The sequence below is a fragment of the Cariama cristata genome, unplaced genomic scaffold (assembly GCF_000690535.1).
Source record: "Cariama cristata isolate BGI_N322 unplaced genomic scaffold, ASM69053v1 scaffold28445, whole genome shotgun sequence".
In the NCBI taxonomy this organism is placed as follows: Eukaryota; Metazoa; Chordata; class Aves; order Cariamiformes; family Cariamidae; genus Cariama; species Cariama cristata.
Window position 1 is genome coordinate 915 of NW_009617328.1, and position 15,335 is coordinate 16,249.

The window sequence follows — 15,335 nt, forward strand, 5'->3', positions numbered from 1 at the left end:
ATACACACCAAATGGCAAAGAGGAAAAATGAACTGAACAACAGCTTATTGGCCAAGAGAGCTGTTCTGTGCCCTCAGTAAGCGGGAAAAAGCACTGCACTGGATAACATAAGACAGCCTCCTTACGTACAAGGTGGGAGCTCAGCAATAAAGCTGTGCAATCGATCCTGCCTCATCCTACCCTGCTAACGTTGTAATGGCAGATATGTAAGAAAGACAAAAAAATCCACAAGAAAAATCCAATGAGGCTTATAGAAAGCACTCCCAGGGCAGGAAAGCTCTGCAGCTGACAACATTGGAGGCTGGAAGAGTACAGGGGGAGGTAGAGCTTTTACCTGCCTTTTTCTTATTCTCACACAAGTATCTGCTGTCTGAAGTGGAGGCTGAGCACCACGGACCTTTGTTCTGATCCAGTATTGGCTCCAGTTCTCCCAGGGGATGGCTCTGCCCCTGGGGTACTCCAGGGAACTTCCAGAAAATGCCAAGACACTTCTGATGGTGGGTCTGTAAAGAAAACGATTGTGCCCAGGACACAGGATGCAACCAGTCCTGTGGAAGGGTGCTGGGAGAAAGTCAGTGCCCTGAGCAGCTTAGATCCACCTCAGCCCATGCTGCAGCTGAGCAGTGGACAGGCCCCTGCTAAAGAAACAGAAATGGGGTAAAATTCTAGGTAGAATTTTTCCCTTTTGGCCAGCAGGAAATAGAAGAGCTTGTAGACACCTTAAGTGACTCCAGGTTTGCAGAGGAGTTTAAGCAGCTGGACAAGACTGGGACAGGGAGGAAGAAAGAGGGTTTCTGAAGTTCATGGCCTGCTGTGATGAGGCACCTTCCCTGAACAACCAGTCCCCACATACAGATTAGTACTGAGATCTGCATGTAACTCACGATGTCTCAATCATAGCATTTAGCTTTCTAATTAAATTCTCTTTTCCACATTTCTCTCCATGTCAGAATTTAATCTGCAGGCAGTATGGCTACAGAGAAGAGGGGATTTCTTCTTGTTGTTTTAAGTAACTGCTTTTTTTTTTTTCCCTTTCCACAGAAGGGCCTCCAGGAGCACCTACCTGGCTCTGCAGAGGCTGCCAGGACCTGCTGTTGCTCCTCTGCAGCCAGCCCAGCTGGGACGCAGGGGACAGGCACCACCACACTTGCAGGCAGTTGCCCATCCTTTACCCTGCTAATCCCCCTGGGGCTGCAGCGTCCATCAGTGTAGGACTCACGTCCACAGAGCTTCCCAAGGGAAGAGCCACAGAACCAGCCAGCCTGGGTTCTCATCTGATCAGGGACCTCTGTTACGTTATCTTACACGTAATCGCTCTGAGGTTTACTCCAAGAGGACAATCTTACGCTCAAGATAGAACTGGTTTTGTTTCAACACTACCACACATGCAAATGCGTATCAAGCAAACATCTTTCAGCCCCCATGTCCCACAGTCACATACGAGGCTGTTTTGTGGCTCCGCTTCCACTCCTTGAATTACACTTAGCAAGTAGCCAGTGGAAACCAGCTTCCAGCATCTCATTTACACTGGCTGGACTGTGCACAGGGCTGGCGGAAAGCAGGAGCCACGAAGGAAAGGCCAGGCCTCCAGATGATGCCTCCAAGCTGAAGGAGTGCTGCACCCACATATCATTGTCTCAAAATAGACCTGACTGCAGCGCCGCAGCAAGTGCCGGAGACCACATAATGATACCGTACGGTGCGGGTACAGAGGGGAGGAAAAGTATATTTAGCAAACTATTTCCTGATACTGTTCCCCTCCTGTGAAAGCTAAGTATTTAAAACAAACATTGTGGGCAAATAAACTCTGCCCTTTAAAGGAGACAAGACATTTCACAGAAGCACAGAGACATATAAATAGGAAGGGCCACCTGGAGGTCTCTGGCCCAGCCACCTTCTTCCCAAGCACGTCCACTCAAAGCAGGATCTGCTGTCAAATTTGGTACTGAGATCTCATGGTCTCTCTGCAGCCTCCTTCCTTTGACCACCCTCTTGGTAGAAATTTCTTTTCTTTACATTGAGTCGGAAGTTGCCACGTTCCAACATGTCCCTGTTGCTTCTTGTCCCATCCCTGTGCACCTCTGAAGAGTCTGGCTCTACCTTCTCCACACCAGCCTGTTAGGCAGCTGTGGGCAGCAGCAAGACCTCTCCTTCACCTCTTCTAAAGCCTGAACAACCTCCCTTCTCCCAGCCTCCCCTTGTAAGCCCTGTGCTCCATTTCCTAACGCCTGCCAACAGCAGGAGGTACAGAAGCACGACAAAAAAGTGAAACAGGCAAAAAGTGAGTTAGGAAAGTGAGTGACTGAACTGGTGGCAGGACCCATCCTGACAGGAATCGTGCCCAGGGGTGACAGCGTAACCCACGGTTAGATTGGGTGCAGTCTGGGAGCACATGCCGCCAGGAGGAGGTACCACCACAGGCATGGCACCAACATGCTGTCTCTGCAAGCTGCTATTTTTAAGATGTCAGCAAAATACACTGCAAGGAGACAGGAAGAGCACCTTGAGGTCAAGTGATGGGCTGAGCTCAGGCAGGCTGCACGCAGGCATCAGGGTCAGGCCAGTCAGACCAGTAACACTGGGCTGACTGCTCCAGCGGCCAGAAAACACCCACCGTTTCATGGACAGCAAGGCAGAGGACTCCGCAGCCAGAGTTTTGGCACCCAGGACTGACTGAACCCACGTTCTGCTCTGCACCACCCCCTGAGAAACAGGCTGGAAATGCAGCATTTTGCATCTACAGACAACTTAGCAGCTCATCACACAAATTTACCAGGGAAAGCTCAGCTTGACTGGCCTACACATGGAGCGGGAAGAATGCACAAGACAGCAGGGCAACCTCCTTTACCAACATTGCACAATGGTGATTTTCAGTTCCTAAGTTTGGTGCTCCCGTGACTCCAACCTGGGAAATCCAAAAGAAGCCAAGCAGACAAAAGAAATTGTCCCAGTCACACCGGACTTTCTTGCCACCTAACCACACCAACTCCCCACCTGCCAGTGATCCACTGAAACTGCGAACAGCTGGCCCACAGAACTAAGGGAATGTGCAGGCTGGGAAGCAGCTGCTAGAGAAGTGCGCAGAAGTACCCTGCAGCACCTAGTCCAGAGCCAGTGGTAGAAAACTGGCTCATGGATGCATCACACATTTCTTGTGTGGGCCTGGAAGGTCACTTCACCCAAGCCTTAGTTTCCCGCGCTGTACACAGAAGGTGTCATGTTTAACTGTCACAAGGATTGACTCATTAATGTCTAAGGCACTTGGAGATCCTTGGATATGGAGAAAAACTATGAAAAGAACGAACACTATGGAGAGAATACCAACCAGAGAGAAGAGCCAACACACGCGCATGCTCCCACCCACCAACTCCACACAGCAGATGAGGTCCATGGTGTTTATAACACATGTAGTACAGACACGGTGATCTTTCTACTGATAAAGACAGAGAGGAGAAAGATACCAGAGATAAGTCTATCAGGGTATTTCTGAACAGTGTTCCCAAAGGATCTCAGGATGAACTTGCTTCCACTAGGAAGGATCAATTGTTTGCTCTCGGAAAGGCCACCCAAATACTGGGCAATACAGCTTTTAGGCCAGAAAAACCACAGATGGGACAGGCTGTGATTTGCAAAGCCACCTGATTTCAGCAGCTCTGTTTGTTGCAAGTTTGCGTGCTCCTTCTTCTTACCCTGATTCAGGGATCTTAGTCTTTCTTGCCCTAGGCTGACCAGCGGTGCAGAGGGACAAGAAATAACGGAGCCATTCTCTTCAGTGCCTTGTAGCCGTCAGTGGCTTCCAAGCAGTCCTCTGCCCAAGGATGGGAAGTGGAGATGAAAGCCATTCTCTCCCATATCCATCTACCTCCCCACAAGAGCTTTGGTCTTTTTCACTGGGATAAATTTCAGCACCGAGTCTGACAGCCCCAGCAGCAGCCCTCAGCCACACAGTGGCTCTACGCATTATCACTCCGTCGTCTGGATGTAAACAGGGACAGCCAGCATGGTGCAGGGGCCGTCCGAGGCAGTCTGCAGTTCTGCCAGGGCCAAATTGGATGTGATGCTGTTGGGCTGCCCAGGAACAACAAGGTCCGAGTCAGCAGCTCCTGACCCACCAACCACGATGGACAGGACTGCGTCCGACTCTTGGAACGGTTCTTTATTAGGGCCACCTTCAGGGGGGCTTTCCCCAGCGGTACCGTCCTTCAGCTCTCCCAGACCCAGCTGGTTGGGGAGGGAAAGGCCCGCCTTACGCCCCCGTGCCACCCGCTTCTTCTGGGGCTTCCTGAGCTGCAGGTCTTTGTCCTTGGGTGAGCCCAGCCGGCACTTGTGGTCCTTCATGTACTTGTGGCGCGTGAAGCCTTTGCTGCAGGTAGGGCAGCGGTATTTGTAGTTACCGGTGTGCGAGCGCTGATGCTCTATCATGTGGGCTCGTCGGCTGAAGGACTTGTTACAGTACTGGCACTTGTGGATCTTCATCCCTGCACAGAGCATCGGAGGAGAGAGAGCTCATTAGAGACCATGCATCCTAATGCAGATCTTCAGGAAAATCTGCACTGCACCGAGGGAGCGCATGACAGCTTCATCTCCTCTTCCAAGGAGATGTTCTCTGATAAAAGGGAGGAGACATTGTGCCAGGCAAATCTGCAGTCAGAAAAGGGTAAGTGGCTACACCTTGAATGTCTGTGTTTACAAAGGGCTAAAACAAATAAGAGAATTAAAATATCAGCAGAAAAAAAGTGTCAGGTAATTATCATGGAAACGCAAAACAATCTTAAACTATGATTTTTTTCAAGTGTATCTGGTAAGTAAAGAAATTTTCACTTTTTTTTGTCCTCCCAAGTATGGGAATGTAGAGTCTGAAACAAACCATCCACTGCACTGTCAGCACAGTCCCATCTGATCGCACTCTGCAGGGCTTTGGACATGACAGGCACAAGAAAAGACTTTCAGTTTTACCCTAAGAGACAGAAGTTCCCTAGGGCATGGGAATAAATTCTTTGTCTTTATCAGGAGTGAAAGCATCATTTTTGGAACACAGGGAGAAGGGAATCAAATCCCACAAGATCTCCTTTTTAATGTGAAATAGTATTGGGGAGGAGTGGACAGAGCACTCTGGATATGCACTTGATAGCAAACACACCGAGTAATCCAGCTCTGCTTCTGAGTCTGGCCAGCAGGCCCTGCCTACAGATTTATATTGCCTTAGAAAACAGCCCAAAGCTTAGGCACAGCTATAAATGCAAGCTCACTTAAAACAGGCCTGGAGCAACAGAGATTAAAAAAATCTAAAGCTAATAAATTATGTTAAGAATTTAGGCCTATTTCTGGGAAACACTGTACCACATGCAGTGGAAAATTCTCCCACAGGACAGTGCACAGTAGTGGTGTTAGCTAAGCGGTAGGTGGAGGGACACCGCAGGGAAAGCACCTGTAAGGAACATCCTGGGCATCTGGGGCTATAAAGCAGAATTTGCTCTCTCACAATTTGCTCGCTCTCTTGTTTCTCAGGCTTACTCCTTCTGTAACACGCTCCTGCAGCACCACAGCAAATCCCAGTCACTTCATTCCCAACCACCGGCAGCATGGGCAGAGCTGCACTTACCCGAATGGGACAGTATGTGAGCCTTCAGCTTGTCAGGCCTGTTGAACTCTTTATTGCAGCCCGTGTGGCTCCTGTAACAACAAGAAGTGCTGGTGAGCAGCACGAATGAACTGAGGAGCAATGTGTAAACAGATCCTGGACCATGAAGAGATCCGCAACCCTTCTTACCAGCACCCAGATGGGTCCCTCAGTGCAGTCTCAATAGAAACTCCACTATTTCAGCCCTTCTGGAGAGGGGCAAGAAATAATGGCTTCTGCTAGACTACACACGATCTGTGTCTCACTATGAATGTCCCTAAAAGCGTTGAAGTTCAAGATCCCAGCTGGAGACAGAAGTATTTCAGAAGGAGCTACAGGTGGTTGGAGCAGGGAGAAGCCAGTCAGTCCTGGCTATCTCAGAAGGCCCATGGCTGTGCCATGGATTTGGGGATGTACCTTCTAAACCTTGGTTTCTCTGGCTCATACGTTAGCTCCTACGTTGCAAGTGCTTTTCGAGACATGGCAGTCAGGGAGAGCCCATCATTCAGGCAACCCTGGGCTTTGTGGTCAAATAATACTCCTTCTTTTCCCCAGTGCTCCCCAGGTGCAACCCCCTCAAGCCTCCTGTGAAGGCAGGCATTATTTTACAGGGCTTGATGAATTGAGATGAAATGATGGGCCCCACAGGAAGTCAATGACAAAGACTTGGGACTTCTGGGTTCCCAGTTCAACAGCACGCAGCACTCCCGCCTCCCCAAAGAGCAGTGGATTGGTAGATGCCACACTGTACCCTAGAGTACCTGCAGGAGACATTCCTTCCATCCCAAACCCCACCCCAACCCCATTAAGACACGCCACCATGCTGGAGACACACTACGTACGAGAAGGGACATTTATATTTCTTAAAAGGCTCATGGATCAGCATATGTCGCTTGAGTTTGTCTTTCCGATTGAAAGCTGCATCACACACTGAGCACTTAAAGGGCTTTTCACCTGGATAAAAAAAAGAGACCAAAAGTCAGGGAGCATCCAGTCATGCAGGGCTGCTCTAGTCACATACAGTATTCACTACTGCAGCTGTGCAATGCTGCTTCTCTATAAACTTCCCCAAGCCTCCCTACCCTGTCTGATGGATGAATGGACGGATACAATCCACACCGTGCGCTGCTCCTGCTCTCCAGGGCCAGCCTCCTTAGCTTCTGCAATAGTGGGCAGTGGGGAAGCCACCTCTGTGTCCCATTTCTAACTGGTGCAGTACTGGGCATGAGGCTGAACTAATACCGTACATCTCCTGAACCCATGTTACTACAAATGACTCATACGGTCAACTCTGTTACTCTGGTTATGAGGAAAACCACCAGGGCATTACAGGCGTCAGCAAGGACTATGATACAGAGATGACAAGCACTGTGGTGCTGGGGGAGCCCGTACCCGAGTGGATGTGGGCATGCAGCTTGAGGTAGTGCTCCCGGCGAAAGAATTTCTTGCAGATCTGGCATTTGAACTTGCTGCCCCCGCCATGCGTAGGGATGTGGCGGCGCAGGTACCTCTCACATGGGAACACCTGTTAAAGCACAAAAACAAGGCTAAGAGCCAGCAGCACACAAGGGACATCACTGAGCCTGCATGGGCATGGGAGGTGTAGCCTGTATAGAAACTATAAGAAGCTCATGGTGACTGCTTTCTCAGAAAGGAAAATACAGATAGAGCTTTAAAAAAATCCCAAACAAACCAACCAAACCAAACCAAACCTTCTTATCCTTAAGAAACACAGAAGCTGAAACTTTGCTGCTAAATTTTATAACACCATACTGCTAAGGACCAGCACCCCAGATGGATGCCCAGCCTCCCACCAAAGCCAGCAGTAGGCCGGGCCGGGCAAGGATCCCCAGTAGTTACTGCCTTCCCACAGTGTTAACTTCACATTCTGCTTCCCAATAATCTATTACCAAAGGCTGCCATTCATGGTCTTTATAAAGCCAGTATGAATGGTTCCTTTGGCTAATGGGTATACCGGGAATACCCAAGCTAAGTAAATTCCTAACGAGCATGCTGCAAGCACACATCTGAGGGGAGCACAGGAGAGCCAGGAGTTCTGGTACCCAGGACTGTGCTCTCACATCTCCAGAAAACAGCAATATTAATAAGAATACAAACAGATGTAAAAAATACTGCTGCAGATAACGGGCTTTCAAACCCCTGAAAGTCCCACCCAGGCTCAGAAGGGCATCTTGTCACCTGGCAGGGGAAGCGGAGAGAAGACAGGTAAAGAAAGACGGGCTACTAACCATGGCAGGAGTGCGTTTCCCCTTCCTGAGCTACCTCAGTACAGAGTGGTCACTCCTTTGAGATTGTCCCTGCCCCCACTGCAGGATTTTCATTTCCTTTGCTATAAACAGAGGAGCAAGGGTCCAAATTTTAGTCTGGATTTCAAAAAATAATTTATTAGAATTCAAACCCCACAAAATTCTGCCCCTCAAACCCCCTCAGGGGCTGTGCTGAAGAGCGTGTTTCCAGCCAAAACCTACCCGGGCATCGTTCTAGTCCCAGTCACATCACTCAGACAGGTTCCTCTTTGCCAAGGACACAGATCACTCATCCAAAAGAGAGGAACGAGGGGGAACCCAGAGACTTCTGTTGCAACAGGAGATGAGGAGAGCAACGGAGGTGTATGAGTTCCCGTGGACCCAGGGCTTTCCGTGCCCAACCCTTCCAGCCACGGGTAGCCAGGCACGGTGGGTCAAAGGCACTGCTGCCACTCTAAGACTTTCCAAAACCAGTCTCGCTCCTCCTGGTATACTTGCTTTTAAGAAATACGGACAGCAGCCCGGTGTGCAGTCCTGTGCTGTCATGGGAATAAGGGAGCTCCCCTGACAAATTCTGTTCAGCAAACGGGACATGGGAGAAAAGCCAGCACTGCGGGGAGGAATGTATCTGCGTTCAGAGACCTCTGTCTCTCTGAAAAGCCTGCCAGTCCGTACTGAGGTAGGAAGGGAGAGGAAAGGGAGCTGAGGGTTCCTGTCCCCCTCAGAGCCCTCGCTACACGTCCAAGACCACCTCAGGCAGTGGTCACCCACCCACCTTCTGGCAGTGAGGGCAGGGAAAGTTGTGCGTTGCTGTCTGCAGATGGTGCTCCAGGGCTTCTGGGGTGGAGTACTTATTTACACACTTCACACATCTGAATGTGGAGAGAAAGGACAGAGCCTGTGAACAAGGCTACCACCGGCAAACCCCACAGCGCAGGCAGACCCCAGACAGGACTGTCCAGCCCATTCACCAGCCACCTTCCAGGTTGATTTTTGATGGGGTCGGTTTGGTACAGACAATACCACCACCCAGGTGCTCTGAAACCTCAGCAACCCACAGAGCCAGACCACACTCACACTTAGCATCCTTCATGAGGGGGAGATGCTGGATAACCGGGCGGAGAAGCCTTTAAATTGCTAGTGCTCTTCCACACAGACTCCCATGGAAGCACCCAGACCTCAGCACATATTCCACATTGCTTCCTTATGGAGACAAGCCCTAAGTAATGACTTCACCTTACTTAAAACACCTCCTTCCATCTTCATTGCACGAAGACAGCAGCTCCCAGTGAAGGAGCTGAGAGTGGGGTCACAGCATAACAGCAGTGCTACCCATGGCTGGGGCACCCATAAGGCGACACACTTCTATGTAGGGTCTCTTGACATCTAACAAAGCTTCGGCTCATGCCACCACCTCTCCAAAACCACCTGGACCCTTTCCACCTAACTGACCTGTTCCCAAATATCCTGGGAGTATTTCTGCCAGAGACCTCTGCCAAAGCTGACTAATAATGGGCAATGGGGACATGCATAATCAACAATGAATACAGAGGCACTCACACCATGTATCTGCTGTGAAACCCTTCTTCCTTAGATCAGACTAAAACCTCCTCAAACACAAGCAGGGCTCTGATCTCAAATATCCCCACTAGCAAGCTGCAGGACAAAGCTCCGCAGTGCAGGGATAACTCATGGTCTATGCAAGAAGTAGCAGATATTTATTCCACGAAGCTCCTAGATGACTTCAGTATCTTCTGGGCCTCCTACTCTTTCTGTATGTCTTTACAGACATTTTAAAAGCCCAGAGAGCTCTTCGTGGAACTCCTCACTCCTTCCCTCTACACTAGTAGAAAGGCTTTCTACTAGTAGAATAGACCCTTTCACAGCAAAGGGATAGGAGATTTTTTCTGGGCACAGCTTCCACAACCTGCACTCCCTTTGCTGCAAGTGTTTAAGAATCAGAGAAACCAGGCTGGGAAGGGGCTTCCCTGGGTCTCTGACCCAGCCCAGTGTAGGTTCAGCTGTGCCCATCTCACCCTTGAGTGGTGATAAGAGGATTTGCAGTGATGGGATCTTCCCACATAACTGATCCCAGCCTTTCACTGCCTTTCCGAAAGGTTCCTTGCATTCAAAATGCTTAGCCCTAGCAGCCCAGGGGAGAGGCCTCTCATTTAACATCTGGGCACCCAAGAGAACCGCAGCTGCTGAACACACAGCACCCTCTTCCCTCTAATGTCCCCACCGCTCTCAGCCAAACACTCTCTGCACCCACTCACTCCTACAAGCCTTGTGAGCACCGATTGCTACTGTACTTGTACACGGCCACGTCCTTCTTGGGGCTGTGCTGGGGCAGCAGGCTGTGGGAGTACTGGTGGATGCCCAGCTCATACAGGGAGGGGAAGTCCTTGCTGCAGAGGTGGCAGCGATAACTCAGCTCCTCCTGATGGCTCTTGATGTGCTCAAGGAAGGACTCCAGCTTCTGGAAGGTCTGAGCGCAGGTCTTCACCACACATTTGTACACCTGGGAGAAGAAGGGAGAGCAACAGGAGTGGCACACCATGGAAACAAACAGGGAAAATCCTCTGCCAACAGACAGCGTAGCCTTCCATTTTGGAAATCATTGCCACTGGGTCATTTACAGAAAGGGACCACTGTCCCTTGACCCACTGTGCTGGAGAAGAGCTGAGCTGATGTTATGAACAAAGCAGCACTGTGGTTCCCAGAGCATCCCACCATGCCCACAGCCATATTAGCGCTCAGTCAAGGCACAGCAGTGAAACCCTGCCCTGCACTGCAGCAGGACACAACGTGGTGGTAAAATAGCCGCTTCTTCTACTGCCTTCCTCAGCGGAAGGGTCTTTAAAGAACAGTGCAGAGCAACTCAGCATCAAAATGTGGCTAACAGCTCCAGGTGAAGACAATGGCAGAACCTGCTGGGAGCTGAACATTCTGCAAACACAGATTGTCAGGGGTCTCCCCTGAGAAAGCAAGGTGGGAGAAAGGGGTGTTGGTGTGAGCGCCTGGAACCACTTGAGTGGGTGAGAGCACAACACCCCAGCAGTGACTGTCCCACGACCTGAGAGCTGCCACCTACACTGAAAACTCTGGACTTTGCTTCTTTGCTTCTTCTCTAGCCACCCAAACCTGCTCAGCTGACTTCTCACTCAGAAGGGTGGAGGCAGTGGAACTTTTCAAAGCCACCCAGGCCACACAGCTGCAACCCAGACACATGCAGAGACGAGCCGCATGGGAAACATTGGCAGCTTTCCAGAGCAAGAGGCTCAGGACACACCCTGGGAGTCGGTGCACTATATGAAGCCCATCCCAATCTCATCACTGACACAGGGCACCCTCTGTCCCTACCTGCTCATTCTTGTGCTGCGTCATGTGCGATTTGAGCTGGAAATAGGTGTTGAATTTGCTGGGGCAGAACTGGCACTGGTAAGAACTATCGATCAAGACAACCTGCTTGGCTTCCAGTTTCCCCGCCTCACTGTCATCCAAGGGGCTCATGTCTTGGGGCGGTGGTGCATGGTTCCTCGAGGGCTGAGTTAAACCTGGAGAAAGGGAGAGAGCAAGTCACAGCCTGCCATGAGACAGCTCTGAAAGCCGCTCTGCAGGCACCATGCTGCCAAGACACACCAGGCCCGGCTCTGGGTCCAGACCCTTCCTTTCAAAGACAGATTCTTTAAATCAGACGAATCTCACTCTCTAACAGAGTAGTCTGAAACTTGTCTACAGATTATTAAGGGCTCTGACCACTCCATCTTCCTCTCCTTAACGCATTCTCTTTTTCGAGGGACATAATTGTGCTCTGTGGAGCAGTCAGCAGACGAGGCCTCTGCCAGTGAACCAGAGCCAGATTTACTCCCATCTCTGGCAGGAGACAGGAGGTAAGATCCAGCCGGTAGCTCACAGTCCATGATGTCTGCAGAGAGCAGCTCCAGTGGAGCCTTGTCCTAGACATGACATTGTCACTGCATTCCCTCCCTTCCTACCAGGACTGAGGCCACCAGCAGAAAGGGTATCCAGACATCATCTGTCTGCAAGGAGCTCTTCTCTGCCTCAAGTATTTTCAGTCGGCTGCTGGGGCCAGACCCAACCCAGGCATGACTTGCACATTGCAAACAAGCCAGAGCACTGGGCTATGCTAAACCACTGGCTTGTCAGGCCACTAGATCAGAGCTGTCAAGTGGGGCTCATGCACTGCCAAAGCTGCACCTGCCAGGGAGTGAGAAGGGGGAAAACAGTTTGGAGCCACTGTCTCCACCAGCACCTGAATCCACTGGTGCTGGGTGTATGAAAGGATGCATCTGTCAGCTGGTATCAAGCAAATGTGACTCGCTTCTCTATAGTGTGTGCTGCTAAACTCCACAGGAGGCACGCAAACAGCACACAGAGCTCCTGTCTCCCCTCCTTCCCTGTGTGGAGGTGCAGAGATGTGCAGACTCCTCACATCACTGCTCTGTCCCATGCACATCCCATCCCCAGGCAACAAACCTGTGCTCTCCTCATCCTCCGGCTGGTTGGGATTCAAGGCCATGACTTGCACTGTGATGGAATTGCGGGAGATGGTGCACCCCAGCCCTGGAGGCCACACTTTATGGGTCTGCATGTGCTTCTTCACATTGGACTTTTGGGCAAAGGCTCGGCCACACACGATGCACTGGAAGGGCTTCTCGCCTGTGTGACTGAAAGGAGAAGGCACCGTATCAGCAGCCAGCAGAGAGAGGAGGCAGCCCCCAGGCACAGACCGTGGTGGGGTGGCTGCTGCAGGACTGTGCTAGGCACTCTGCTTGGCAGATCAGCACCCAGACCAGCCAAACAAGCGCTTTGAGACCTGATTAACTGGAGTACAGTGGATTGTGAGAGGCCTGGGGAAACAAATCTGGTGCACAGACAAAACACTCGTAGTCTGGGGATGATAAGGGATCAAAGGAAGTGGGAGAGGAAAAGAGCTCTGCAGCAACATCAGGGCATTCGCTGTCGGGGTCTCTGCATGGACCTTGGGGACCCCATCACTTTCTCAGGGCTACCACCCTTTTCTTCTCTGTCACCTCTCCCTCCCCTGCACACGTCTCTTCTAGCTTGCAGTCCCCCGAATCTCCCTGAATTTGCTCTCCTCTGTTCACAGCAGAAAAGTCTTTCTACCCCGCCCTTCTGCTTCAGGAGAAAGAGCGAACTCTAACACATGCAGTATGTCATATGGAGTCCAGGCCGGGAAGGGCAGCGAAACCACCACTTGTTCCTTCTCATCTGTCCTGAGTCCAGCAGACTCCGCTGGCAGAAACTGAAGATTTCAACTGCCTACTGCCAGAGAAAAGCTCTCTTACAAGAGCTACCTATATAGACACTGAGCTTGGCTTATGGTTTGCTAACACCAGCAAACACAAAGGCTGCAGCTTGCTAAAGAGAGTAAAGGAAAGGGCAAAAGCAAGCAGCAGAGATGCTGCTGCTCCAGTGATCAGGTGACAACAGGTTTGGCTTTCAAAGTCTCATCAGCAAGGAAAACAACTCTCCAGTCCCAGTCCATAATTAGCAAGATTACATCCATGATACAGCCTTCACCCCAGCCACTGTGGAGAAGATGTCCTGGAGTGAGGGGGACAAAAGATCACCTCCCAGTGCAGCATGGATTCTGGAACACGACAAACACAAAGTCTACTTGCCTGCACAGACTCCCTCAGCACAGCTGTGCCCACCTCCGCCCCAGTCACTCTGCTGTGTCCAGGTTAGTGGCACCATTACCTTCTGATGTGTTGCTGCAGGTCAAAGTTCTTGGTGAAGGCCTTGTCACAGTAAGTGCATTTCAGCTTCGGGGACTTGGGTTTGCCTGAAAGAGCAAGAGCGCACACAGGAATGAGATCACGTCGCAAAGCCCTGTCCCTCTTGTCGCACAGGGCCCTCACCCCAAGACATGTCTATTCAGGACCAAGAATAAAGGGCTTAGGAAAGGATAAGATCTGCCTGGCCAGACTGGGGAGAGGTTATGGGCACACACATATATTTAATGTAGCCTGAGCTAACTTGAGAAGTACTGAGGAGAGTAATAGAGAGGGCTGGGCATCCTCTTCAGGCATTAACCACTCCAGGGACCCTTCCAGCTGTGCTACAAGCACCTACTTTAAAGGTATGTTGGACATTGGGAAAAGACACGGGATTAGTGAGAGGAAGGGCTCCAGCTCTGTCTCTCCCCTATGAACTCACCAAGGTTAGCCGTTAGCCAGAACACATGCATATTTCTCCTATCCAGATGATCAGTCAGTCACATCTTCTATCTAGTATGATGGGGTATAAACCAATGGCAAACAGCAGAACCGGGGGCTGCTCTAGGAAATTCTGGACTGAGAGCTGCAGTCTGCATCATCATTCAGACCTCTGCAAATAAGGTTAAACTCTAGCATCTGTACGGTTGTAACTAGAGGCTCAGCCTTCCTGGGGAGGAAGGCCACGTAGCTTTCCTCCACCTCACACCTAGGAGCTCCCTTGTCACTCAGTTAGGTGTGCGTGCATCATGCCAGCAATGGGCAGGCTTGGCCAGCAAAGGATCTGACACAGCTCCATCCTGTCACGGGGCACGCTTCTGTCCTGCCTCACCTGGGGACAGGTGTGTTTTCTTCACAGGCATTGAAACACGTGGCAGGGATGGGTCTGTTGAGCCCTTGGGAAAAGAGCCTTCAGAGCCAGGCCTTGCGGCTGGGCAGTCTTCCTTGGGTTAAAACGGACCAAGCTCTAACACCTTACTTTGCAGGATGTCCCCATTTCAGGTGTGATCCAATAAGCACGTAGCTGCAGTGATTTAGCACAAGTTTGCCCATGAAGTAGCACAGTGACAGCCCTTTCACGTGCGCTCAGATGTGACAGACAAGAAGCACATCCACACTTTCATCTGCTCTTGATAGCTTTGTGCAGGGCGTCGTGTTCCTCCTCCAGAGCTGCATACACAGCCAGTGCCACCTCAAAGGGCCTGGAGAGCCCATGGCTCGACAGTCCACTACGGGATAAGCACGGTGGCCTATAGGTTAGTGCAGGGCAAAGGCTATAAGGGCACTTACCTTCCTGCAGCCCACTCTCGTTTTTGCAGCGCCGACTTTTGGCAGCGGAGGTGGAATCAAAACCAACCATGCTGCCACCTCCTGCGCTGGCCAAAGGTGTGGGGGTGCTGGTGTTCTTGGACTTGAACCCCTGCTTCCCAGGGCTGTACACAGGAGGAGAAGGGTACACAGGACTTTCCACACACTGGCTCGGTACCTGCAAGAGTGCAATTTATCACTGGAAACAGGTTTGCTACACAGAGTTATACTGTGCCCTAACCTCCATCTCCAGCAACATTTGCCACACCAGGCTGTTAGTCTGGCTGTATTTTCTGCCTCCTGCCAAACTGGATCAAATTTCTGGTTTATCAGTCCAACAAAAACTAACATCCTGTACAGCGTGAAACTCTCCTG

At 50.9% G+C, this 15,335-nt stretch overlaps 1 protein-coding gene across 1 annotated transcript in view; it reads right to left on the minus strand.

The window, feature by feature from the left end:
- Positions 1-3,381: 3,381 nt before the first annotated feature.
- Positions 3,382-15,335, minus strand: part of ZNF341 (zinc finger protein 341) — a gene marked incomplete at its 5' end in the record, with an annotated part of 13,069 nt that continues 1,115 nt past the window's right edge. The window contains 10 exons of the mRNA XM_009700498.1: positions 3,382-4,478; positions 5,603-5,673; positions 6,463-6,574; positions 7,013-7,145; positions 8,663-8,759; positions 10,200-10,408; positions 11,251-11,444; positions 12,388-12,578; positions 13,636-13,720; positions 14,943-15,138. Of these exons, the coding sequence (XP_009698800.1) occupies positions 3,964-4,478; positions 5,603-5,673; positions 6,463-6,574; positions 7,013-7,145; positions 8,663-8,759; positions 10,200-10,408; positions 11,251-11,444; positions 12,388-12,578; positions 13,636-13,720; positions 14,943-15,138 (1,803 nt within the window). The remainder of the gene's footprint in view (positions 4,479-5,602; positions 5,674-6,462; positions 6,575-7,012; positions 7,146-8,662; positions 8,760-10,199; positions 10,409-11,250; positions 11,445-12,387; positions 12,579-13,635; positions 13,721-14,942; positions 15,139-15,335) is intronic.